The 24616-nt window shown below is 35.9% G+C and overlaps 1 protein-coding gene across 5 annotated transcripts in view; it reads left to right on the top strand.

Annotated features, from left to right (window-relative positions):
- LOC111142214 (LIM domain only 3) overlaps positions 1 to 11091 on the top strand; it is a 51941-nt gene extending 40850 nt beyond the window's left edge. For all 5 annotated transcript variants that reach the window (XM_022495245.1, XM_022495242.1, XM_022495240.1 and 2 more), the window contains exons 3-4: positions 893 to 1018; positions 10189 to 11091. In XM_022495245.1, the coding sequence (XP_022350953.1) occupies positions 893 to 1018; positions 10189 to 10294 (232 nt within the window). In that variant the 3' untranslated portion in view covers positions 10295 to 11091. The remainder of the gene's footprint in view (positions 1 to 892; positions 1019 to 10188) is intronic.
- Positions 11092 to 24616: the final 13525 nt, after the last annotated feature.

Below are 24616 nucleotides of genomic sequence, written 5' to 3'. Positions count from 1 at the left end.
TTTCATCTAGTTTGCTTCCTAGTTAAAAAGTGCATTAACTGCTATGCATGGAATATTATTTATAATAACTCTTCACCACCATTAAGAACTTTAAAGAAACTTGGTTTAAATATTGCCAGTGCAAATGGATAAAATATTTTATTTCCTCCCATTATGAAACTATAGAGACACTTTAATTTGTACTATTTTTTTTAGGTCATTACAATAACTATTTTCAGGAATCTATCGCAAATAGGATTTTTTAAAAATACCTTTTCCCCGGACAGTTCCACTGGTTCTTTCAATATATTATGTTTCAACTCCTGGTCCAGCTCTGTGTAGTTTACAGCCTCATTTACTTTAATGTGCTACTTGAATGACATAATCAGAGCTATAACTATGGTATAGGGCCATAAGGTGCACGCACCTCTGATGTTTTTTGACTATTTAAATGGCTTGTACATAAATGTTCTTTTAATAATAATGGCAAACCTCCTAGTAACTAGATGTCAGAAAACAGTGAGTCCTTCACATGGGTTTCTTCTCCAACGAAAACGGCTACCACGTGTCAGTGAGATCAAAGTTACGTTGCATTTCTATTTACTGCATATTCTATCAAGTAGGTTTTTTTGCTACGAATTCACCTCCATTGACTTGTTCGTGTGTGGTTATGTAAGCTTCCTGATGTATTTGTCTTTTCCTTTCCTTCTCAAACGAGATGTGATTTTCATCAAGAAAGGTCAACGGAGTATGTATCAGAGAGGAATACTTATGTATCTGCCGAGGATAAAACGTGCTTGTGTACATCATAAGGCATTGCCTGTTGATAGCTTTGCAGGGTGTGCTGGCACCTTCTCTAGTCATCATCTCAGATCTCTCTGTAAGAGTTTGAGAAAAATGTTTATTGTTCCAGGCTCTTTGGTGTAACGGGGAACTGCGCCGCCTGTAGTAAGCTCATCCCTGCCTTTGAGATGGTGATGCGGGCCAAGGACAACGTTTACCACCTGGACTGCTTTGCATGTCAGCTTTGTAATCAGAGGTAAGCAGGTTTCATTCCCGTCTCTAAAAAGTCGCAAACCTGTAGTTGCTAGTTATTTACTTAATAGATGGGAATTATATATATTACTTAAGGCTATTAATCTCAGCATTTTGTTTTCTGCAAACGTTCATCGGGTGCCAGGAAGAAAGCACTGAGGGGGAAAGGTCTTAAAACTGTGCTTCTACCCGCAGAAAGAGCAACCTATAGCAGAATCTGAGAAGCAGTGAAGACACTGCTATTTTAGTTTTCTTCTTATTCATTCTTTATTATTTTTCTGTCATTTTAAAAAGTAGGTTTAGAATATCCCTAAAATTTACTTTAAAACTTTAAAAGTATCTTGAAAATATTCTTTTTAAAAGTAGGCTTAAAATCTTCACTTTTTTGTTCTGTGACCCAACACATTTGCCCTGAGGCAAATATACAGGAATTTGTAGGAGGTAGTGTGTCTTATCTTAGTTTTCCTATTTTTGGTTGCCCTGTCTCTTGATTTCTCATCTTGAATTTTAACCTTGTTTTATATGTACTTTTTAAGTTGCTTTAAGTTTCCTTGGGAATGAGGCCAAATATAGCTAATAATTTAACACTTATCAGCATTGGATGGGCAGCTATGGAAGGGGAAGAGTATTGCACAAGGAATCTAGAAACCTAAATTCTAGGCTGGGCTTTGCCCCTCACAAGATGTATAACCATCCATCAAGCATTTTAGCTCTCTGGATCTTGGTTTTCTCATTTACAACAAAAAGGAGCTGGATTAGCCAGTCTCAGAGAACTCTTTCACCTAAAAGTATTATCACTTTATTCCATTTTTCCCTCTGAAAGTTGTAACTTTTATTTCCAGTGGGACCCATACACTACTGATACCTGTTTTATATGATATATGCAGAGGATATTAGAATATGAAACTGTATCTATCATTAAAATACATTTAAAAATTTACTACACTTGATGGATATTAATGAAAATATATTCAAGGTGAGAGTGACAACACCTGGACATACTATATAATCAGGCCACATTTATTATATCACGTTCTCAGTTACTGTGATTTGCACTGCTTTACTATTCAATGCAGCGTCTTTTTATGAGGCCCTGTGTAGAACAGCACAGAGGATATGATTTTTACAGGAAGAAATGGATTCAAATTCCAGCCCCATTGTATATTAGATACAACATCCTAAGTCTGTTACTTCATCTCTGAGATTTGTTTCCACCCCCTGACAATGAAGACACTAACACCTATCTTACAGATTTTGAAAATTAAATGAAATAATTTATATTAAATACCAGGAGCACAATTGGTCCTAAAAAATAGGCTCTTTTATCTTGATATTTACAATTTACTTTTACCAAATCATATTCCACTAACTTGGTTTATATACAAGATATGTATCTCAAAAAAAAAAAAAAAGATATATCTCAATGATACTTCCTGCTAAATGGAGATGTTCAGAGTAGTGCCCAGCATACCTTGCCAGTACACCTATACCAGTATACCTGAATATCTAATTTATCCAGGAAATAATTCAAAAAGTCATTTTATAGGCACTTTAAGTCTGCACAAACTTTTGGAATCAAAGCCGATTAATTCAGTCCATGGTGACCTTTAGGCAAAAATAAATTGACAAGTATGTGTGTAAAGATATAGGCACATATAATATAATATAATATAATATAATATAATAATATAATATAAATATCTACACATTTATACAGACATTTATATGCACGTATACATGTATGTGTATATATTTTAAAGGTGCATTAGTATACTTCTGTTTACTTGCCCTATTGATCCACTAACAGCATCCATTCAAATACAGTTATCTTCATGCAACAGTAACACTTAACTTCTTTTCTACTTTATGAAAGGTTACATATTCATAGTAGAAATTTTGGAAAATAAAAAGGGTTAAAGAATCACATTGCCCCATGTCTTACTATTCTAAAAGAAGGCATTTTAATATTTTGGTGTATAGCTGGCCATATGTTTTCTTGTGCATATATGATGGGTGTTATATAGCATATATTTTATGATACATTTGAGCAGCTTAAAGAAAAAGAACAGGGAAGAATCCTAGTGTTTGATATTTGGACTTTTTCATTTATGATAGCATGCTTTTCAAATTCTTTAAGATACCTTAAGCCTTTTTGTGTTTTATTTTATGAGTAGAGTTTCATATGTTAAATCAGTCTTCTCTTGTCAGATGTATAAGCTATTTCTTCAACTTGATATATTACCAATATTATCGACATAATATTATCAACATAATATTTGCAAACAAACAATATTCAAGTATGTGTCAGGATAAATTCACAGGAGCACTGGACAAAGTATATAACCCTTTTAAAGGTTTATGTTATATATTGTTAAAATGCTCTCCCCAATAGTTATACCAATTATTCTCACACCAGAAATTTAAAAGCTATGTATTCCCTTCCATTCACTCTAGCATTGGGAGTTATTATTTAAAAAGAAACCCTTGTCACCCTGAGGGATGAAAGATGGTGTCCCATTATAATTTTTAATTAGTATTTATTTGATTTCTAGTGGCCCTTTGCTATTTCTTCTTTTAGGGAACGGCCTGTTTATGCCCTATGTCCATTTTTCCTGTAGGGCAGTCTCCCCTATTTTATCCATGTTCTACACAGAAAATTAAAACATCATTCAAGGGCTAAATCCAGCCTAAATTCTATTATGATGCAAAGTAGTTGTAGGTTGTTAATGCTATTTACAAAGCATATATCAATTTTATTTCACCATTGAAATAAAAAGTTGCATTCACAATTAAGTCTATCTCCTCAGTAGAACTCAGTCAAGTAAGACAAACGCTCCTAAATTTTGACTCTAAAACTGTTCGCATTCTTATTGCTGCAAAATACTATTCTAGTATCATTATTAAAGTACCTAATATATTTCCGTGTTCGCTTCATTTATTACATGCCATAATGGGACTGCATATCTTTAGTGATGGTTATGCACAATTAGCACTTAGTTATTGTCTTGTCACTTCAGCCCCTACAAGACAAACTTCTTTAATGCAAGAAGTCAGCTAATCTTCATCAGTCAAGCAAAGCAGACAAATTTTGTTACTCTGAATACAGAAGGTTTTCAACATAGGAGATTTTCTTTCTACTTTGACATTTGCTGGGGAAATCCTCTCCAATAAAGCCATATGTCACATGAGCCTATACTTTCAGTAGGCAAATTATTATTATAGCATTGCACCTTTTCAAGTGAAACACAAAGCAAACAGGTAATTTATAGGCACTTTCCCTTAAGCAAACTTTATTGGCATCTGAGACTGTGGTATTATAAATGCTTATGAATTTTATTCAGCAGTCATTTCATCTTAACTTTTAAATCAAAAGACCATTAAGATCAAAAGCATTTCTGAGTATTTGCAAAATGGTAGTAAAAATAACTTTTCAGGATTGGTTGTTTCTTGTATATACCCTCTTTGCTCTTTTGAGAGGGGGTATGGCTAAAGATGTGAATCCTGAATTAAACATCTAAGGTGTTTTTTTTTCTTTTTCTTTATTAACAGAAGCAGAGGAATGTTATTTTGAGCATCTTAGATGACAACTGAATCTCACTCAGAATTGACGAATTCTATGTAATAGGTTAATTTCTTAAAGGTGACCAAGCCCCTCCTCCTTAGACAGTTCTGTAAAACTAAATGACGGTTTTACAAGAAAAGGAAAGAGCATGTTTGTTTGTAATGAAATTGCCTCAAAGACGTAGAATTGTGTAACACTAAAGAATAAAAGTGCTATGCTAGGCTCTGGAAAGAAAGGTGAAGAAAAACCATTTTCTCTCTTATTCAGAGCTATGGGAGAGACAGGACATCAAAGACTCACAGAAGAGTGTAATCGATGCTAAACAGATCTATACTGAGGAAAGAGAGGTCTGTCCTTCTTGAAGTCTTAGAGAAGCATCAAAGGGTTGATGTGCTGGGTTTTAAAACAGAACTCCCTAGGACTGGTTGGAATGTAGGGATTGTGTCTGGTGGGGGTTGGGAGAACGAGGAAGCCAAGAAGCAGTGAGGAAAGGGTTTTCCAGACAGACGGAAGCATCATGCAAGGCATGGAAGTGTGAAAGCATTTAATGTGTGCAGGAAATGAAAAGAACTCAGAATGCTCAGAGATTAGAGAGGGAGTTTGGTCGGGATATGGAGAAGGAGGGAATGGCATGAGGATCAGGAGGAGGTGAAATTTAAAGGTAGGAAGTCAACGAATGAGTCAAAATGAACAGGAATTTAAGTTATCTATCTAAAAATACCTTTGTTATTTAAAGCTATTTGGTTCTGGGATAAATCTGTCTTAATCTGTATTTACTGACCACCCACCTCAAGTGGTCGTGTAATTTATGGTGGTATTTCAGAGGGTTCAAAAGAACTATAACTCATGGGCCCTTACCCCAGCACTGCAGCCCAGATTGGGAAACTTGTTACCCATTCAGGAGGAAATCTGAAATGCCAAAGTAAATGATATGCCAATAAATAAGTGCCTTGGGAAAGATCAGAATGAGTTGGCATGGCCAGGGAATGTATTGATGGAGGGAATGGAAACTAAATAATTTTTTAAAAGAATTTAAACAGATGAAAAAACAGCAAGAAATAGTCATGGTTAGGGAATGGCTTAAGCAGAGGTGAAAAAAAAATTGTCATTAACAAATAATGATAGCAGAATTCTTCTATAGCGCTGATCATACACTAGACACTGTTCTGCTTTACATGTGCTCATTTAATACTCAGTAAAATGAGATACTATTATTGCCCTCATTTTATAGATGAAGTAACTGAAGTACAGAAAATTTAAGTAACTTGCCCTAGAAAACAATGATAGAAAATGGTAGACTCAAAATCTGAACCCAGACAGTCTGGTTTTAGTCTTTCGACTCAGATCTGATATGAGGGCCCTGGACTCCTTCAAGAGAGGTATTTTATTTTCTGACTGAATGACTATAAATGGGAATAGATATGGTGAAATTCAAGCAAGGTAGACTTTGAACGATTTATAGCAGGATTCAGGATGTGGGTATTATAAGTTGGTGTAGAAAAGGTGATCAGGAATGAAGTATGTAATAACAACTGGACAGTCTTTGGGAGAAGAGAGTAAATTCGTTCACGGTGTATAGTGGTGTGACAATGGGTATATGATCAGTACTTCTTACTGAAAACAAAGTACAGCATTGAAGTCTCCATCTTTAGTAATGGAGGGTGCTACATAGAAGATAGAGACATTTGAAATATGGACTGGATCCCCCCACCCTTTTTAAAGTACTGTGGAGTTGGGAACTAATTATAATTGATAGCCACTGCCCTTGGGGAAATAAGATGACTAAATTAATGTTTTCATTCTTAGAAAGGATGTGAAAAGGTTGCAAATGGAGGCTTCTTTGCAGAATCTTTTGATAACTGCTTAAAACTACGCTAAGCCCCGTATAAGGGTGATTAATTAATTATATTTATTTTCTGTACTTCTCAAGTCTCTAAGACTGCATATGAGTTCAATTAGAATCACTCCAAAATATCTGGAAATTAAATCTATTATTATTAACTCCAAAACATCAAGATTAAATGACTAAGTAATCTGATTGAGCATCTTTTTATTCCTTAATATACTTTTTTTTTTTGTAATGAAGGCAAAATTAATTGAACTGACTATACCACAAGCAATTAGGATTAGATTACAAGGAAGATTATCAGCTTATTTTCAGGAATTTTAGCATGACCTATTAATATACTTACAGTATCCTCTGGCCATCACTGCTTCTATAATATTTTTTCTGCCAGTGCTAAATCTCAAAAGGAGCTCATAACATAGGAAAACTAGCCTTTCTCACAAAATCAGTTATAGACTATTTTGTTAAACATCTAACATCTGCATTGCTGTTTCTCTAATTTCTTCATGTTTATATATGGAACATTTTAAAGGCGTATACCAATCCAGGGTCACCTGGATGGTGCAGTGAGTGAAGTGTCCAACTCGGTTTCGGCTCAGGTCCTGATCTCAGGGACATGAGATCGAGCCCCGCACTGGGTTCTGTGCTTAGGACAGAGTCTTCTCGGGTTTCTCTCTCCCTTTTCCTCTGCCCCCCACCAACATTATCTTTCTCTCTCTCTCTTTCAAATCGGTCAATCAATCAATCTTTTTTTTAAGAAGGAGTATACCAATCCTAATCACAAAGCAATTATAATCTGCTTTAGCCATAGCTTTCAAAGCTGTTTTAAGTTATATGTGTAAGTGTGACATTTCTCACCCACGTTCTGTTTTGTCTTGACTTTTCAGCATAAACTGAAATGCACATAAAAGGTACTTTGTCCAGTTGACAACATTAGCAACAAAATATTTTAGGTAGGACTATTTTAAATGAATTCCATTTATATCACCAACATCTCATTGAATGCTAGGTAGACTTTTTTTTAATGTTATGCAAAGGAATAATAGCGATACAAAAAACCCGTATTAACTTCAAAGCCTTATGTTTTACTGTTTCCAGGTAAAGCATGGGTCTTGAGCCCAAAGAGACCAGAGTCGGTTTCCTTCCTCCAACATACACATTCTAGCTATGGGGCACGGCAGGTGTTTTAAAATTCTGGGAGGAAGCCTTTAGGTTTTTCATTTGAAAAAGGCAATAATTACTTTCTCGGTTGAACATAAATAGAAATAATCGTGCATATACATACTTAGCATTAGCACATAGTAAGTACTTTATAGAAGGTGGCTATTTTAATTATCTACACTCCAAACACTGAGTTAATGCTTAGCCTACTTCATTCTATTCTTAACACACACTTTAAATAGTCATATTAAAGATAAGAGAAAATAGTTTCATCTTCAATATCATAAGTGGAAGGTTGGGATTTGAACTCTTTTCGTTGCAATATACCTCTCTACTGCTCATATATTTCTTATTTTAACATCCCTACAATGCAGTGATGCAGCTCTTTTATCATAACCACACAGAGTTGACTCAGAGAGTATGAAATGGACCCTATAACTTGCATTGGGTAGCATCAGGTCTCAGGACTAGGTCTCCAGGCTTTTGGTTCAATGCTTTTCTCATGATCATTACCCCGAATTTATTAATCCACAAACAAAAATTACCTAAATTTCAAGGCTTCTGAAGGTAAGAATGACATAACTTCACATGACAAAAACAAAAAATATTTTTTGGGGGGTGGCTGGCTGGCTCAGTTGGTAGAGCATGTGACTACCTTTGGGTCCTGAGTTCATGCCCTAAGTAGAGCATATTTAAAAAAAAAATTTTTTTTTGATAGTGAATAGAATTTGGGGGCTTGTTAGAAAATTGAAGCAAGGTTTTAGTCAATATAGAGTTGAAAGAGTATTTCCAATTCAGTTGGTTTTTAGGAAAAAAACAAATTCAGTGATATTAGCTAGAACACAGGAGTATTTGTTGAATTTATTTATTTTGATGTGCTATTCTGTCATTAGCTTATTCAAATTAATTTCAACAGTAATATGAATTGAAAGTTTTGAGCAGTAATCAGATATATCCTACATGCTATTTTATGTAATCTCACATGAAAGATAAGTATCTAATTTGACTACTTGGGTCTGCCCAACAGAAGAAATAGTTCCTTTTATTCAACGTATCCTAATGATCAGGATAATGTACAAAACCTCGTTTACTCTCATGCCACTTTTAAGCACAATATTTAAAGTTTGTAGTTTTCAACTAATAAAAAGAAGATATACTTAAGGTTCAAACTTGAATGTTCATTCTATCCAATAGCCTTGACCGCAAACTCCAGGATTTCAAGATCCGTGCTTAGTCTGTACTTTCAATCAACATCATCAGCAGGCAGTAATCCTGGGAAAAAAAAGTAAATTCCACAAATAAACAGACCAATCTTCCTTTAAGAGGAAAGCTAATTCTTTTCAATCTACTTTTTTTATTACACTATTTTCCCCTCTATCTACTTAACTAGAATAAGGATAAATTTCCAAAGCTACCCAGTTGGAAAATAAATAGGTTTACTGTTTGTCTAGCATTCCAATCTTTGCAAATGTAAATCAGTCCAACTGCTCCTCATTTAAACCTTCAACTTCACAAAACATTAAAGGGTTGCTTTCACTACACAATTTAATCTATCCACTAAGATTTCTGCTTGAACATCATTCGAAATTGACTATCTGATAAAGAGAGACCACTATCAAAGGTCAGTGAGGTCAACTTGTATAATTACAAGTAGTTTTACTGGGTCAACTCTACGAGACACTGCTGTTTGAAGGTTAAATTGTTACAATTAAAAATATATACAGATCTCCCCAGAGTTACTTTATTGTTAAATGTACTGGAAACAGCACAAGCATTTATTTCTGACCTTAATTGTGTCCAAAGTGTCACTGCTGGGAAATTATACAAAAGGGCACTTATTAAAAACATTACAATCTTGTACATTAAACAGTGCTTTATAAAATAAAATACATAATTAGCTACTGGAAACTAGTTTATTTATCACATCAATATTAAGAAGTTCATTCAGGTTACTCCCTTTGGTTTAATTGGGAGTGGGCTAAGAAATGACATTTAATATTTCATAGTTGGTGAACTTGCCACAAATAAAAGATTATGGCCCAGCATCAGAGTCTGATGCTAAAACAACTTTTCCTTCAAAACAATCACTTCCAGAATACCAGAATTTAATCACATTTTAATAAAAGAGAGCAAAAGGAACTTTAAATGGGAAGCTTTAAAATGGGCCACTTTCTAATTATTTGATACATTTTAATGCCTTTTACTTTTTTTTTAATAAAGTGAATAAATGGCCACTGGTGAAATCTTCCATAATCACTGCAGTGAAATACTATTATCATTCTTTCATTTATTTTAATGTCTGTAAATATAAATCATTTTTTTTTTTTCTTTCCAAAGTGGTGATAAAAATCACTTCTGCTGCCCAAGGTGTTTTCCTCGGTTTTCCTGTGCTTTTTATATATAACTGTAGGATATCAAATTTTGTGTGCAGCGTTTCATTAAATGATCTACATAGTTTAACTTCAACAACGAAGACAACTTTCTAAACCAAGCTTTCAAATTCAGGGAATTACCATGTGACATTATTACAAGGAAAAGAAATCCTCAAATCTATAGATGGGAGTGAAATGAAAATTAACACATTTTATTTTTTTAATGTTTTCAGATTTTGTGTTGGAGACAAATTTTTCCTAAAGAATAACATGATCCTTTGCCAGACGGACTACGAAGAAGGTTTAATGAAAGAAGGTTATGCACCCCAGGTTCGCTGATCTATCAACATCACCCCATTAAGAATACAAAGCACTACATTCTTTTATCTTTTTTGCTCCACATGTATATAAGAATTGACACAGGAACCTACTGAATAGCGTAGATATAGGAAAGCAGGATGGTTATATGGAATAAAAGGCGGACTGCACCTGTATGTAGTGAAATTGCCCCAGTTCAGAGTTGAATGTTTATTATTAAAGAAAAAAGTACTGTACATATTGCTGGATTTTTTTGCTTGCTATTCGTTTTTGTGTCACTTGGCATGAGATGTTTATTTTCGACTATTGTATATAATGTATTGTAATATTTGAAGCACAAATGTAATACAGTTTTATTGTGTTACCATTTGTGTTCTGTTTGCTTCTTTGTATGGTTGCATTCAGTACAATCAGTGTTTAAACTTACTGTATATTCATGCTTTCTGTATCTACCAGCTATTTTAAATGAGCTGTAACTTTCTAGTAAAGGATTGAAGAGCAAATTTCACTGATGATACACATATAAAGCAAGTCTATCAACATTAAAATACTTAAAAAAAAAAAAAGAAGAAATGAAGACACACACAAGGCATTTTAGCAACATCCACTATTCCACTATCATTACCATGATGATTTAGAGTCTATCAGTGTTGTCATTATAACCCCCGATTTTCAGGGGGTTAAAGATCAGCTTTAAAAAATGCATAAGAATTTCATCTTAAAGCACTTTCATTTTATACCAACATGAAAAGTGCCATTTTTAGAATAACTTTAAAGCTTAGCAGTTATCCTTTTGATGTCCTTTTTGTGTGTGTGTGTCTGTGTTCTTTACCTACACAATGGCTTTGGGTTTGTTTGGTTTTTTTTTGTTTTTTTTTTTTTTTTGATTTTTTGTTTTTTGTTTTTTTAGCCACTTACCCCTTATGTAAACTAGTGCCTTTGGGTATCATGTAAAATTTTTCCAAAGGGTTACTTGAGACAAGTGTTACCACAATTATGAGGTAATTTTAAAACGATAAATTTCTTGTAAAATTTTGCCCAGATTTCTCCCTAAGATCTAAGGGTTTAATAACTTTATGGCTTGATAAATTTCTGGCACTGGAAGGATTTGAGCGCAAATCTACTGAAACCATGATAATACACAATGAAGCTGTGATGATATTTGAGTAGTGAGCTTACTTTTTTGATCAGAGCAACATAGTGCTCACAGAATCTTCTAGAAGAAGAGAAACAAAGGGATTGTCAAAGAGCTGAGAACTGGTGATTATATATTTTTCTGTATTTACCTGACACTTATTTTAATGTTCAAAAGTGAAGACTTGAAAAGTTTGACATGTCTTACTGCTTTCTTTAAGTAGTTAACCTGCTCAGATTATATCACACTTAAGGCTGAAATCTGTCATTCCATTTTATAAAGGTGAAAAAATATTCCCTTACTAACATGATAGATGATAAAGAAGAAAGCTTTCTAGAAACAAATTACGGAGACCAATTATTACAATTAAGGAAATAAAAATAAGACTATGATCCCTTCTTCTAGGTTGCTCACACTTTGCTTCTTTGCTTCTGCTCCCTGCAATAGAACTACTTTTCAACAAATCTAATTTGACACAGGCACAGTGAAGCATATTTTTGCTAGAGCAAATTTAGTGCTGTGGGTTTTCTTTTTTTTTTTCTTTTTTTTTTTCTTTTTCCTTTTGATCACTTGTATAGGAAACAATATTTCCCGGTGTTTTTTGCATACATATTTTGTCCTGCCAATAGATGCATTGCAGATGAAAATGAAATATGATACCTGAATTCTTGGTTTGGGACCAAATATTAAACTGAAAGTAATGCTGGTGTGGATTTTTGTTTTAAAACAAAGCTTTATTATGAACATGCATGTGAATCTGGCTATTGCCTCTCATTTTTAAGAAATGGTTCTGTGAAAAGTGAATGATATGTATTTTTACAAATACTTCATGGTTAAGAGTGTTCAAGTCACATGTCCCCCAGATTTGAGATATATCGAAAAAAATTTTTTCAAAAATAGCTATTTGGGGCCCACGAAATAACTATTATTTTAGCCTTGGGGCCTTACATTTGTTTCATGGTAAGACTTGCATAGCCAAAACCAAAACCCAAGCCAAACAAAAGGTGGTGGGATGCGGGCATCTGTGAAAAGTGGTTTTTCTCAAGCAGCCCTGTGAGTCCCCATTAAGGGGTGTCTGAAATTCATGTGGATGTCAAATTGTAATTGCCAGTATCTTTTTCAAATGATCATTTTTAGATTTAAATGGTTTTGCCTATGTTTATCAATATGTCAAAATACTTGTAAATTGGGAACCAACTTCACGTAGCTCCTGGAAGCTGTTCAATTATCCTTGCCACCCAAAGACCAAACAAGTTTTTATCGCCTTTTCTCTTCCCAAATCCTTCGGGAATTAATGCTTACGCTTTTTACTACAAGCAAAATTACTCACCTGGATTAAAGATTAAGGCCTTAATCTCTTTAGATTATCTCTAATCTCCATGAAATTGTGAAACCAGACAGAAATGGGTCATTTTATAGCTAATTGCCCATAAACAGTAGCATTTTTGACCTGAAGTACTAAGCTAATTGTCTTGACTACGCAAAGTCCCTGAATTGTCGTCACCTTTCCTCTTTGTGTTGTGTAGCCCTGACGTCACTTAGCTTGTTGCCCTGATGTCTCCAGTAGGACACCTCCAAAAGAGCTTTGATTTCTCAAGCCGTGAAACCTCCCTTCCTAACATGCATCTCAGAGAGGCTGCCTATGATGAAGGACAGGGCACCTCCACTCCCCCAGAGTGCTGGCTGAGTTTAAAAGCTGACCTGTGTTTGTAATTTCACTTTCATCTTGCTTAATAAATATCTGCTGGATTCTTTCATTCATTTTTTTTATATTTGGATTTATGTTTTTAATAAAAGGGGTATTATACTCTTTGATTGCGCTTAATTGGCAAAATCTAAGATAATGTCTAGAAAGCGTTGAGTCAGTCCACTTGAAAAAAAAGAATAAAGTGTGAAAGGACACTTACTTTCAAAAGGTAAATCATAACAAGCATAGACAAAGTACCTCAAATGCTTTCTCCAAATGTTATATTTAAGATCTTCGAGCTAGGTAGTTTATTGTTATTTACTTCTGTGGGGAAAATAAAACTGTCAAAAATGAAGGTAACAATCGCTGGGTGTAATTTTGTACATTTACACAAATTTCCAGTGATCTGCCTGAAAACAACTCTGTTGCTGTCGTCAGACTCAATTTCAAATTTTCTATTTTCTTTATGATGAATTAAAACAAAACAAAACACAACTAAATCCTACATTTTCAGGGAAGAGATGTTGTGCCTGCAATGAAATGGGGGGGGCGCTGAAAATTATATCTGTGGTAAAACATACCATGTACAAGTAGTTTCCTTTTAACTATCACTTAAAGCAAGCTCCTCTCACCATAGACACTTAAACAATTTCCTAGAAATGGTACAGGCCAAACATGTTTAGCGTTCACCTCAGCAAGTTGCAAAAACAAACTGCATGTTCGTTGTAATAGGCCATTAGCGCAGAATACAATTTTAGCAAAAGCCTTTTGATTACTACTGTTTCTTAAATACACCATTACAGATATTCCTTAAATGTGATTTTAATGCAAGTTAAGGCAATCGAGAGCAAAATGTTAATATAGGCATTATTTTAATCGACATTTATTGAGTACCTACCATGTGACAGGCCTTGCCCCTGAGCATTCAGGGAGCTTCTTATTGGGCTGACTTGGGGTCCTCCAGACGTCAGAACATCTAGTGCATCTCTGCGCTGGTTTGGGCTCATCTCAAACCTATGAATAATGAGCACAGAAAAGCGAACACCATCTTCTACCTATTCAGCATGTCATTGGTATGAAGGACCCAGAAAATATCTCAAGTAATCAATGTGTTCAGAGAATTATCTCACACAAATTACTCATTAACTCAATAGCACATAATAAAAAAGAACATCAATTAATTAATGAGTCACCCTCAGATCACTGTGATTACAATAGAGCTCTGTTGAAACTGCAGTTATAAATGGAGCTGCCTCTGTTCATTGTTTGCAATTGGCCCATTATTTGGCTGAAACCAGTGTCATATTTAACACATGCCTGTGGGTAATTGTGTGATTAGTATCATAAATGACGAATTCAGGAAGTGTATTGCTTATGGCCTTAGAAATGGTCAGAAAAATAAAGACAACTCTCATTTATACTATAGCTTCTTTTGAAGCCAAGCTATTAGGAGGACATTATCTATCTAAAAGGTATACTTTTACATTTAAAAGACTTCCATGCTGAACATTAAAGATTAGCTACCAAAACACTTAAAAGTAAAATTTACGGTGCTTTAGAATACACATAATTTTGGTAACTTTTAACAAAGACTAAAATATGCATAGCCAGTCGTATAAAAGTTTTGGTACCCCAAAAGGACATTTTTGCTTTTGGAAGGTCCAGCTTGGGGGAGGGTGTGTGGAGATTGACAGCAATAGGGGAAGAGATGAAAAGAAATGCCAAATATTGCATACAAAGTCACCAACTAAAGTTTCCCAACTATCTTGGTAAAAGCCATTCCAAGAAGCTTATAGAATAATTATAACAGTTCCCTTAGGTAAGTAAGAAACATCTGTTGGTAACACATAGCAGGTGTTAACAATTACACATAGTGAAATTTTTAAAAACGTTTTTAATTAAAAGAATTCTGTTTTCTGAAAAGAAGAATATGTTAAATTCAAAGATACTCCTGTTTTAAACGTGTAGACCACATACATAATGCACAAAATTGTAAAGCCCAAATCATCTTGGATCAACTAGGTTTAGTGTTTGGTTCAGATCGTTGCAATCAAAAGTAAATTGGAATTCACTGCACTTTTTACACAATTGGTATTCCGGGCTGAGGAGCTGAATACTCACGAAATTGGTATAGCAGAGCTGATTAGAGAATATTTTGGCTTTATGGGCAAGGTGGTTGCCATTAACTGTACCAAATTTAATGGACACAGTACAAAGACAAATGAGAACAAGAAACATTCAGAAAATAGATTATCCAAATCTTTTTTTAACCCTACTTCTAAAGAAGACTTTAAATCACCTAACACAGTCCCTTTGTAACATGTAACATTATCATATGACCCATCTTCAATAGCTTTTAATAACAGCTAACATTCACTGAACACTTACCACCTATCAGGCAGTTCTTCACGCCCAAGTAATTCCCACAACATCTTTGTAACATAGTTACAATTACCCCTATTTTGCAGATTTTAAATAAAAGCAAAGAGAGGTTGCCTAACTTGTCTAAGGTCATACAGCTTGTAAGTAAATTAAACATAAGTTTTCTGGCTCTCGGGCTTAACTGCTGTACTGTATCAGCTCTTACAGTGTTGTTGGCATCTTCGTCATCACCATTATTATTGTTTTCGAGTCAAGAACTGGAAGTTATCCATGCTTGGTTGAAAATTACAAATATTTCAGAGTTCATGTCATCATTAAAAAATGAAAATTAGGAATGAGAATGATCAGATTTTCCTAGAGTTTTCTGCTTGATAGCTCTTGTTTTCTACCACACCATGAAGGAATTTATCTGAGCCACAAGCTAGATAGCTAGAATAGGGGAACCCTGGTATAGAAGTATCAGGAATGGGAGGCAGTCAACAGAGACTTGAGAGTAACTCAAAATGGAAAGCTGCAATTTTCTACATCAGGATAAACAGGCCATGGGGAGATGAGGCTAGACCAGTCTCAGAAGCCAAGATAATATAAATCAGGATGTTACATTTGATATTTTATAACTTGCTTCCATGCAATGATCTGGAAACAAAATCAGGATAGTGGTATGTGTCAAGCTCTGTGTTCACTGTTCTAAAATACCCACACTATACTGGACACCAGCCTTAGGTCAACTGCCAAATAGTTAAGGAACTCTTCAGTCTCAGAATTATGATGGCAAGCCAGGCTAAAGCCATAGTGGGTAAAGCAGTTATCCTTAACAGAAGCCACAAAATGCGATTATTTACCACCTCATATGACCACAGAAAAATTTCCAAGATGTTCTTTCTTCCACTACCTCAACAGCTTGCCACCATCACCACAGCATCACTTCCAGATATTGGGGTCCTTGTGAACCTAAAGCATTCGAGATGAAGTCACCTTAAAGGGAACTTTCACCCCACAAGAGTGTTCCTGTATTTTCAGTATGTAATTAGTACTTAAACTGAAGGGCTTAGAGTGGTGATAGCCACAGAGGTATATGGACAAATGAGTCGCATAAGCAATGCGCTTGTCCTCAATCTAGAAGGCACAATGGAAGCCCCAGGAATTTTTAGTTGCGCGATAGCTAAGGACATCAAGTGTTTCACAGCCCAAGTTTGGTGGAGCTGCTAGGATGTCTGAAAGTTCATCTGAACCTAGAATGCCTATATTCTTCTTAGAGTATCCTCAGTTTACTGTGAATAGTAGCAGGGACTAGAAGACCCAGAAACCACATCTGAGGCAGTAATCGGTACATGAGAAGAAAATATGAGAGAAAAACAAAATATGGGAGAAAAAGTTGCCTAGAAAGAGACAGGTAACTTCATTTAAAAAAAAAAGAAATCATTGATCACCAACTATGTATGTAGTGTCGTACTAGGCATTTCTAAATTTTTTCTGCTTGAGAGATTTGGATGTGAGAAAAATTTGTTCACTGCTATTTATTCTTTGTTTAATGCCCAATTTATGAAACATATGCAATTTTCTCTAAATATTTGTACACCATTTAAACAGCTAATAAACCAAAACTTATAAATTTAATAAATCAGATCCAACCATTTAAACATTGATTAGAATCTTAGTCAAATTTTTCTAAACATTTCAATAAAATCCAATCTAATGAGCTTCAAGTATCTTAAAACCAGACAGAAATTCTCACATTGAGTCAAAACATTTTTTAAAAGGCTTAAGTTATTGATTTAAATTAACATTTCTAGATTTTGTTTTGTATCTTCTTGAGGCTACCTTAATAGTAAGTAATTCCTTTTTAAAAAATAGAGGATACTGTCTCAACTTGAGGTTACAGGGTCAGTGTTGTTGACTCTATGAGCCTTGGATGGGACATGAAAATGAACAGTTCTGTTCTAAACAATTCAAACTTGAGCCAGTGCTTATCAAATCGGCCAACAATTTACTAATCATGCTTTTCTTGTTTCACACCAGTGGAACTTTTTTTTAAGTCCAGGTCTTTCAAATTGATGGTAATTTCCTATAACTTAATGCTTCTCCCTACATTGATGTGTGTTAGCATTATTGGAAACTTGTGTGTGCCATTTTATATCCCATTATAAGCTATAGGATCATTCAGAGATTATCTCCCAAGAAATAAGGAATTGAATCCATTTAGTCAGATTTCCTGTTAGGACATTTGGCTAATCCTCTGTCCTGCATAAATTATTGGACCCTCTTTTGAACTGATTGTAACGTATTGCCACCTGCGTTGATTAGTACTTTACATTTTCAGTATGGTTTGATTTATAATTCTCTACATTTAGTCTTCTCTACTTAGAAGGCAGAGACAAATACAAATTGATAATGTATAAATGTATATACAGTCAGTAGAAGGAACAGGGCAGATAGAGCATTATGTTTAGCTTCTTTGTATTGTAACTCTGTATAATTTACTGTATAGCTTTTCCCCTTTTGAATTTAGTAGTAAACTCATGGCTTTCATAGAATCAAATGCACTGCAAGTGGATTTAGTAGTAGGTTATATCTCAAGTGTGTGTTTTACTATAGGTGTCAATCAAAAAAGTTTGTTTTGAAAGACGCCACCTTAGAAAACCAGAAAGTCAAAAATAAAGAGCTTGAGAGCAAATGCAGAATGCAGTACAAGGTGAGCAAAAGGTGAAGTGTTCCAGAAAGGGGTACTCAACCTGAAAATTATGGAGGTCAAGCAACCGTAGTGTAAAAGCAACAGTAACAGAAATCACTTAGAGAAAGAATATCAGCACTGTACCTTAGTTGGACATTGAAAGGAAGAGAATAAAGAAACAGAAGGGTAAGTTGAGAGCTGAGACCATGATTTAACACCTCATATCTGGAAGAGTTTACCTCACTCGTCATAGGGAGGTTTGACGAGACCATATTTCTGCTACTTCACTATCATCAGGTTTATGCAGACCTTGATTACTTCTTAGGTAAACATGCTTGTTATTCACGTTAAACATGGTTTTCTTAGTCCTCATTAACCCTTAATTTTTGTTTCCATTTAAGTGATGTCTTCTGTCAGGGCACATTAGGGAAGTCTTCACAATAGGCATTTAAATTCAGTCTTAAAGAATCATTGGAAGATGGAAGGAATGTTGATGTTTTTACAGGGGTCACCCTTAATTTAAGTTCATCAAGCAATTAGTTTCATGATGACTCATCTAGCTGGTAGGAAATAGAAAGCCAACAAAGATCTTCAAAAAACATACAGCATAACAAAGGTCAAATTTCAAGAAGATGTACAGGGTGGAAGAGGGAGGGACAAGAGGGGATGCTGATAGTTCAGTCAAGAGGCCTTTGTAAAAACCAAGGAAGGAGATAAGCACTTACACACTAGAGTGATTGGAGAAGAGAAAGAGTTGGGGGAGGTGGGGAGCAAAGGAAAAGGTGCAAATGTCACCATGACACTTGACTAAATGTGAGTAAGAACAATGGAGCAGAATCAAATGTGACTCTGAGATTTGGGGATTTTTATCCGAAATTACTACAGTTAATGGAGCAAACAGACATAGAAAAGAGAGAATAAAAAGAAATGTATGCTCTCTGATGACTCTTTGAATGTTAGGAACACTGTATTTTGTGGGAAAGCATAGAGTTCCATTCCTGCATCAAAAATTCTTTGGGCTTTTAAGGAGAAAAAGAAACATAATACTATGGGTTAGTGTGACAGATGTTGCTAATTTCCCACTCAAGATCCATATTCCCCCTCCATTCTTGCTAACAGCAAATGGGGTAGTAAGGTGCCAAAGCAAAAACATGCATGTCACAGCTCTTTTTGCACCTACGGATGGCCATTTGACACAGTTCTGGACAATGAGATATAAAAATGAGTTGCTGGAAGATTTCTGGGCAACTTCTGGCTTTCCTGATAGTCACTCTACTACTTCCTCCTAAATTGCTTCCTTTGTCTTTCGGCCTGGAACACAAATGAGAGCTAAAAGTGGACAAGCTCTCTAAAGCATAGATGATGGAGAAGGTGAAATTGCAAATCTGAAAGTGCCTGGGCACTGACGAAATTGTGGAGCCACCCATGGGGAGTGGATTTGAACAGACTTGAACTTCAACTCTCCAGCTTACTTCTAGACACCTAGTCACTGTGGCTGGGTTACCTCTTGTCACTGCGGCTGGGTTTCTGTTACATGCAGTAAAAAACAATCCCTTACTGGGACTCTTGCCTGGGTGGCTTAGTCAGTTGAGCATGCAACTTGATTTTGACTCTGGTCATGATCTTGGGGTCCCGCGATGGAGCCCCACATTAGGCTCCCTGCTCTGCGGGGAGTCTGCTTGTCTCCCTCCCCCTTTGCCCCTCCCCACTACTCATGCTCTCTCTGTCTCTTTCTCTTAAATAAATAAACCTTTTTTTTTTTTTTTTTTTTAATCCCTAACTGATACACTTGCTTGCAGTAACTTGGGAAATGTTACAATTTCAGCCTCAGCCTGATTCAGAGAAGGGAAATTTTGCACTGAGTTTATAAGACCCAACATTACCATTTCATTTCCTTCTCCCTCCAATTCAGGTCCTTTCTGTCACATAAGAACCCATAATCCTCTAACAAGAGAAGCAAGAAGGTAAGGTTTCTAGTGTTTGTGTCTTGTGTCTTATTTTCTTTCTGATCTTACCTAAGCCCCAAACGCCACCCTGACTTTTTGACATAAATTTAGCATTTCCATTAGAATATTACAGTGTATCTACTTTTACATACGGTCAGTAGGGAAGGCTGGGTTCTTATTAGATTGTGGTAAAATAATATAGGCAGAAGGATGCAGGGAAATAGCAAAGATATTTTCAAATAATTAGTTGGAACTACAGACAAATCCAAAAGAAAGCCATTGTGCAAATGTCAGGCCATTCAAGGTTATTTCACCTTGAGGAGATAATGTCAGATCCCTGCTTTGGATATAAAGGAAGTTTTGAAAGTCTTTCTAGCAGTCCCAAAATCCTGTCTGAAGATCATTCCCGATCTAAGAAGTTTCTCCCTTGTCCTCAGAAAAAAAAGGAAAAACAAAGATAATATTTACATATATTTTACATAACTATATTTACTCAAAAATAGTTCTTTAATGTGATATTTACCTTTCCTCCTTTTTGGGGGACATACAATTAGCCTTTCCTTTATGAAAACATGGTGGTGGTAGGTAGTAAGTTTTATTTTTTATTATCTCAGAGAAATAATCACCCACTTCTTCTTGTTTTCCCAATCAAAATATATGTATATATTTAAATATGAATACACAAATTTGTGAAATCCATTAATTTTGTTTTCTTTGGCTATGAATCCAAAATCTGGTTTCAACCTTGTGCCCCTCAAATAAAAACTCTCCATTTTATAACTACCTTCCAACCTAATCTCATGCTTCTCTCCAAGTACTATTGATTCCTCTGTCAGCAGAAAAATTCAATTAATAATCTACTATTTTCTAAAGCATCATCTCAAGAGTACTTCTTTCCATTTCTTCTTCCTTCCTCCCTGTGCTTCTAGGAACATGTATTTAGTTACTTTCCACACAGCAATCACTGTGTGACATTCGGGAGCAATGTCAGGAGAAGAAAACAAGGGAGGGGAAGGAGGAAAGAAATGCAAAGGCTCCAAGATTTATAAGACATACTTTGTTCTCAAGTAGTTGATTAGTCCATTGAGGAAGCAAGGCAGAATGTCTCCATAGCAGTGTGATGTTATTATTAGAGAATGGACAGGATGCTCTGGGAGAAGAGAAAGGAGGGCCTAACTTTCAGTGAATGAGCCTGAAATTCTGAGGAAAAAGCAGCGGAGTCTTGAGAAGTCGACCTGATTCCAGTAGATTAGGGAAAGGAAGGAAACAGAAGGCTAACTAGAATTTCAGGTTTTATTCATCTTACACGATCCCCAGGACTATTCTTTAATGTCTTCGCTTCTCTCAAAACCATTTCTTGCACTGTCCCTCAAAAAAAAGCCGTTGGGGTATAACTGGATAGAATCGATGATTCTAAAATTTTGGATTTCATTTATACACTTAGCTCTCTCACACACGGGGAACCGCATGAAGTACAATGACAGATGGTAATGTATCAGTGTTACAGATTACGTAGAGTCTTGCTTCCAAGTCAGAGTATAAAACCAAATGGATAAAATTATTATTTTTTTTTAACTCTTTCAGTAAGGTGTCCCCAGACAAGGAAATAGTTCACTATATAGATTCTAATCCCGAGGAAAGGACAACTAGTGGATCCCTGGCTTTGAGGTGAGAGCACGCACATAGAGGCCAAGTTCCTGACATTCTACCCAGGCCTTAGAAGGAGACCAAATAACTTTCTCCAGTGGTTGATAGCCTTTTTCAACCAACATTGCTCCCTTCGAGCCTAAATCCTTTGTGTTGCACTTGCAGCCTTGACCCTCCCTTTTGCCCTTAGTGGTTGTAGATAAAAATGCTAATCGATTGTTCTCTGAATAAAGAACTTAACATACTCATGCATCATCGTGAAATCTTTCCTCGTCCAGAAAAATCCCCAATCTTTCAGCCTTTCCTCAAAGGTCCTCTTTTCCAAAACTTGGATAATCTTGTCGGCTTCCCTCTGAACACTTTTGATACTTTCACATGTGTGTACATTTGGCTGGAGAACTCAGAAGTGGGCACCATAGTCTGCCTGGTGTGAAATGTATTAAAGGCCATGGCTAATGAGCACCACATATTATATTGCCACTTTATGTACGAAGTCAATAACATGCTTCTTCTTCTTCTTTTTTTTTTTTTCTAATGCAAAGGCAACTTTACTAATTCATGGCCAATTTGCATGATTCCACTATGGGCCAGAGGTATTTTCCCATGCATTGCTGGGGAATTCCAATGATGTTTGTGTAGTCAAATGTTTTCTTCTTTGTCCCAAGTGACCATCTGTGTCCATATCTAAGATGTTAAAATTTGATCCAGCACAATTGGTATGTCTCCTACTCACACTAAGATTCTTTAGAATTCTTAGTATTTCCCCCAAATTGCTAAATATACCTACTTTTCCAGACGTGTTTTGTCAGTCAGCTGTGCATATTAAACACCAAGCCCACAGACAACCCTTATGAAATCACTTATTAATTGATGACCGTCTTTTAGGTATAATTTTCTGAATGCTGCCGGGGGCGAGGGGGAGAACTGGAGGTGAGCTAGGGAAAAATAATAGGAGGTAAGGCAATTTGGGGACTAAAACAAAAGGCAGGGTTTTTTAAATGCTGGAAAATTAAAGAACCAGAAAGGGAACCCATAAGGGAATCAAATCTGAAAGAGACCAGGGGCAGACACTGAGTTCAAGGCCAAAGTCTAGGATCCAGGTCATCAAAGTAAGAGCAGTAAGAACACAGGAGGTTAAATGAGGTGGGGTAGAGCAACACAGGGTGATTACCTAAGAACAATTTGTTCCACAAATAGTTTAGATTTACCATATGAGCAGATCTGGTAGGGTTCAGGGATATGAGAGCCTGGCTTAAAAGGCCCGGGAGAACAGACCAAAGCTAGGTGGCACAGATGAATTTCCCAAGTGCCTGCCTCGAATTCTTTCAGGGGATCAAATGACAGAGAAAGTTCAAGTTAAGAGTGGATATCATTTCCCAATGAGTCCACCAAGTCTAGCACTCTCTTTCACACAAAAAGTCATTGTTCAGAAAAAGAATTCAAAACTTTTATTATCCTGCAACTCTATTTCTTGAATTAAAAATCATAGCCTATATCTTCTTTGATATGTGGAGGTTATTTTCTGGCTTTTAAAAAAGTCATCCTTATCCCTGCTCTACTTAATACATAAGGGAACATTTAGCCTCGTGTTTCATAGGCCATCCCTTACTATATACAGCCCCCTAGAATACATAATAAAAAGATAAATGAAAAGCACATTAGAAATGCACCCAGCAGTGGGAATCCAAGCCAGTGTTGATTGCAGATGTTTTGTTTGAGTCAGTGGCTATATTGTGGGAGAGAAATGCCCTTTATGTAGATGATAGTACTGCGAGAGAATTCTGGGAGGGAAGAACATAAACAAACACCATCTTGATCTCAAATATGCATATCAAATGTATGTATTTCATATTATTTTCTTCTAGATTATCCTATTTATTACATACAGATTGTCTTTATTACTTAGAGTTACTCTTTTTGGCTTATTTTATCAATACTTCTTTATTAAGTGCAGTAACAAGTTAAAGATAGACTCAGTTGTGTTGACACTCTACTGCCTCGAGGTAGAAAATTCCATAATTTTCCAAACCTGAAGTAATGAAGGTCTTCATCTCCTTTTCCAGACTCATCTTCTTCCCCCTTACCATATACCCTGTGCTCCAGCCACAGAACTTTTCGCTCTTCCCTAAATAGGCATCTTCTGCATTGCCTCCTGTTTCTGTCTCTGCTGATTCCTCTGCCTGGAATGTCCCGACTTTTTTTTCTCTGCCAGGAAAACATCTACTCACCTGCCAAGCGCCTGCTCTTCAGAAATCGCGTGGGGAAAGCCTCTCTAATCTTGAAGGCTGAGTTACATACACCCCTTTTGGTATTCTTTTACTAGAGAACTCAGGCTCCTATAATATAATTGGTTGCAAATGTGTTTTGCAGCCTTCGCTAGATTGTGATCACACGAAGAGTCCAGGATCTGTAAGGACGTCTTGCATAAAATAGCTGCTTAATAAAGACTTGATGAGTTAATCATTCACTTGAACAAAGAGATTTACCATTCTGGAATGTTTACATAATCCTGAAATCTCCAGATCAATAACTCATGGCTAAAGTATTCAATAATGATCCAAAGAGGTGGATGAGCTAGGAGAAAAAGATTTAGGAAAAAATTAATAGAGACTAAAGCAAGGCTTAATTTACAGTATGGCTCGTGGAAAAGCAAGCAGATGTTCCTGTTTCCAGGGGAACCCACAGAGACAAAGGGGTGGCTGGGTCTCCCAACAGATCAATCTAAGTGACATGGCGACAGGTGATGCTGATTCCCCAAATCAAGGGTATGCAGCCTCTATTTCACACCCAGAGGCTCATAAACTATGCCCACCCTCACCTTTAATGCTTTCCCTTGACATGTGATTTAAAAAGTGGAATGCCAGATTATCCATGA

Source organism: Enhydra lutris, unplaced genomic scaffold (assembly GCF_002288905.1).
Source record: "Enhydra lutris kenyoni isolate GAN:26980312 unplaced genomic scaffold, ASM228890v2 scaffoldscaffold7, whole genome shotgun sequence".
Lineage (NCBI taxonomy): Eukaryota > Metazoa > Chordata > Mammalia > Carnivora > Mustelidae > Enhydra > Enhydra lutris.
Note: the sequence above shows the minus strand (reverse complement) of the source record. Positions and strands in the feature narration are given on the sequence as shown.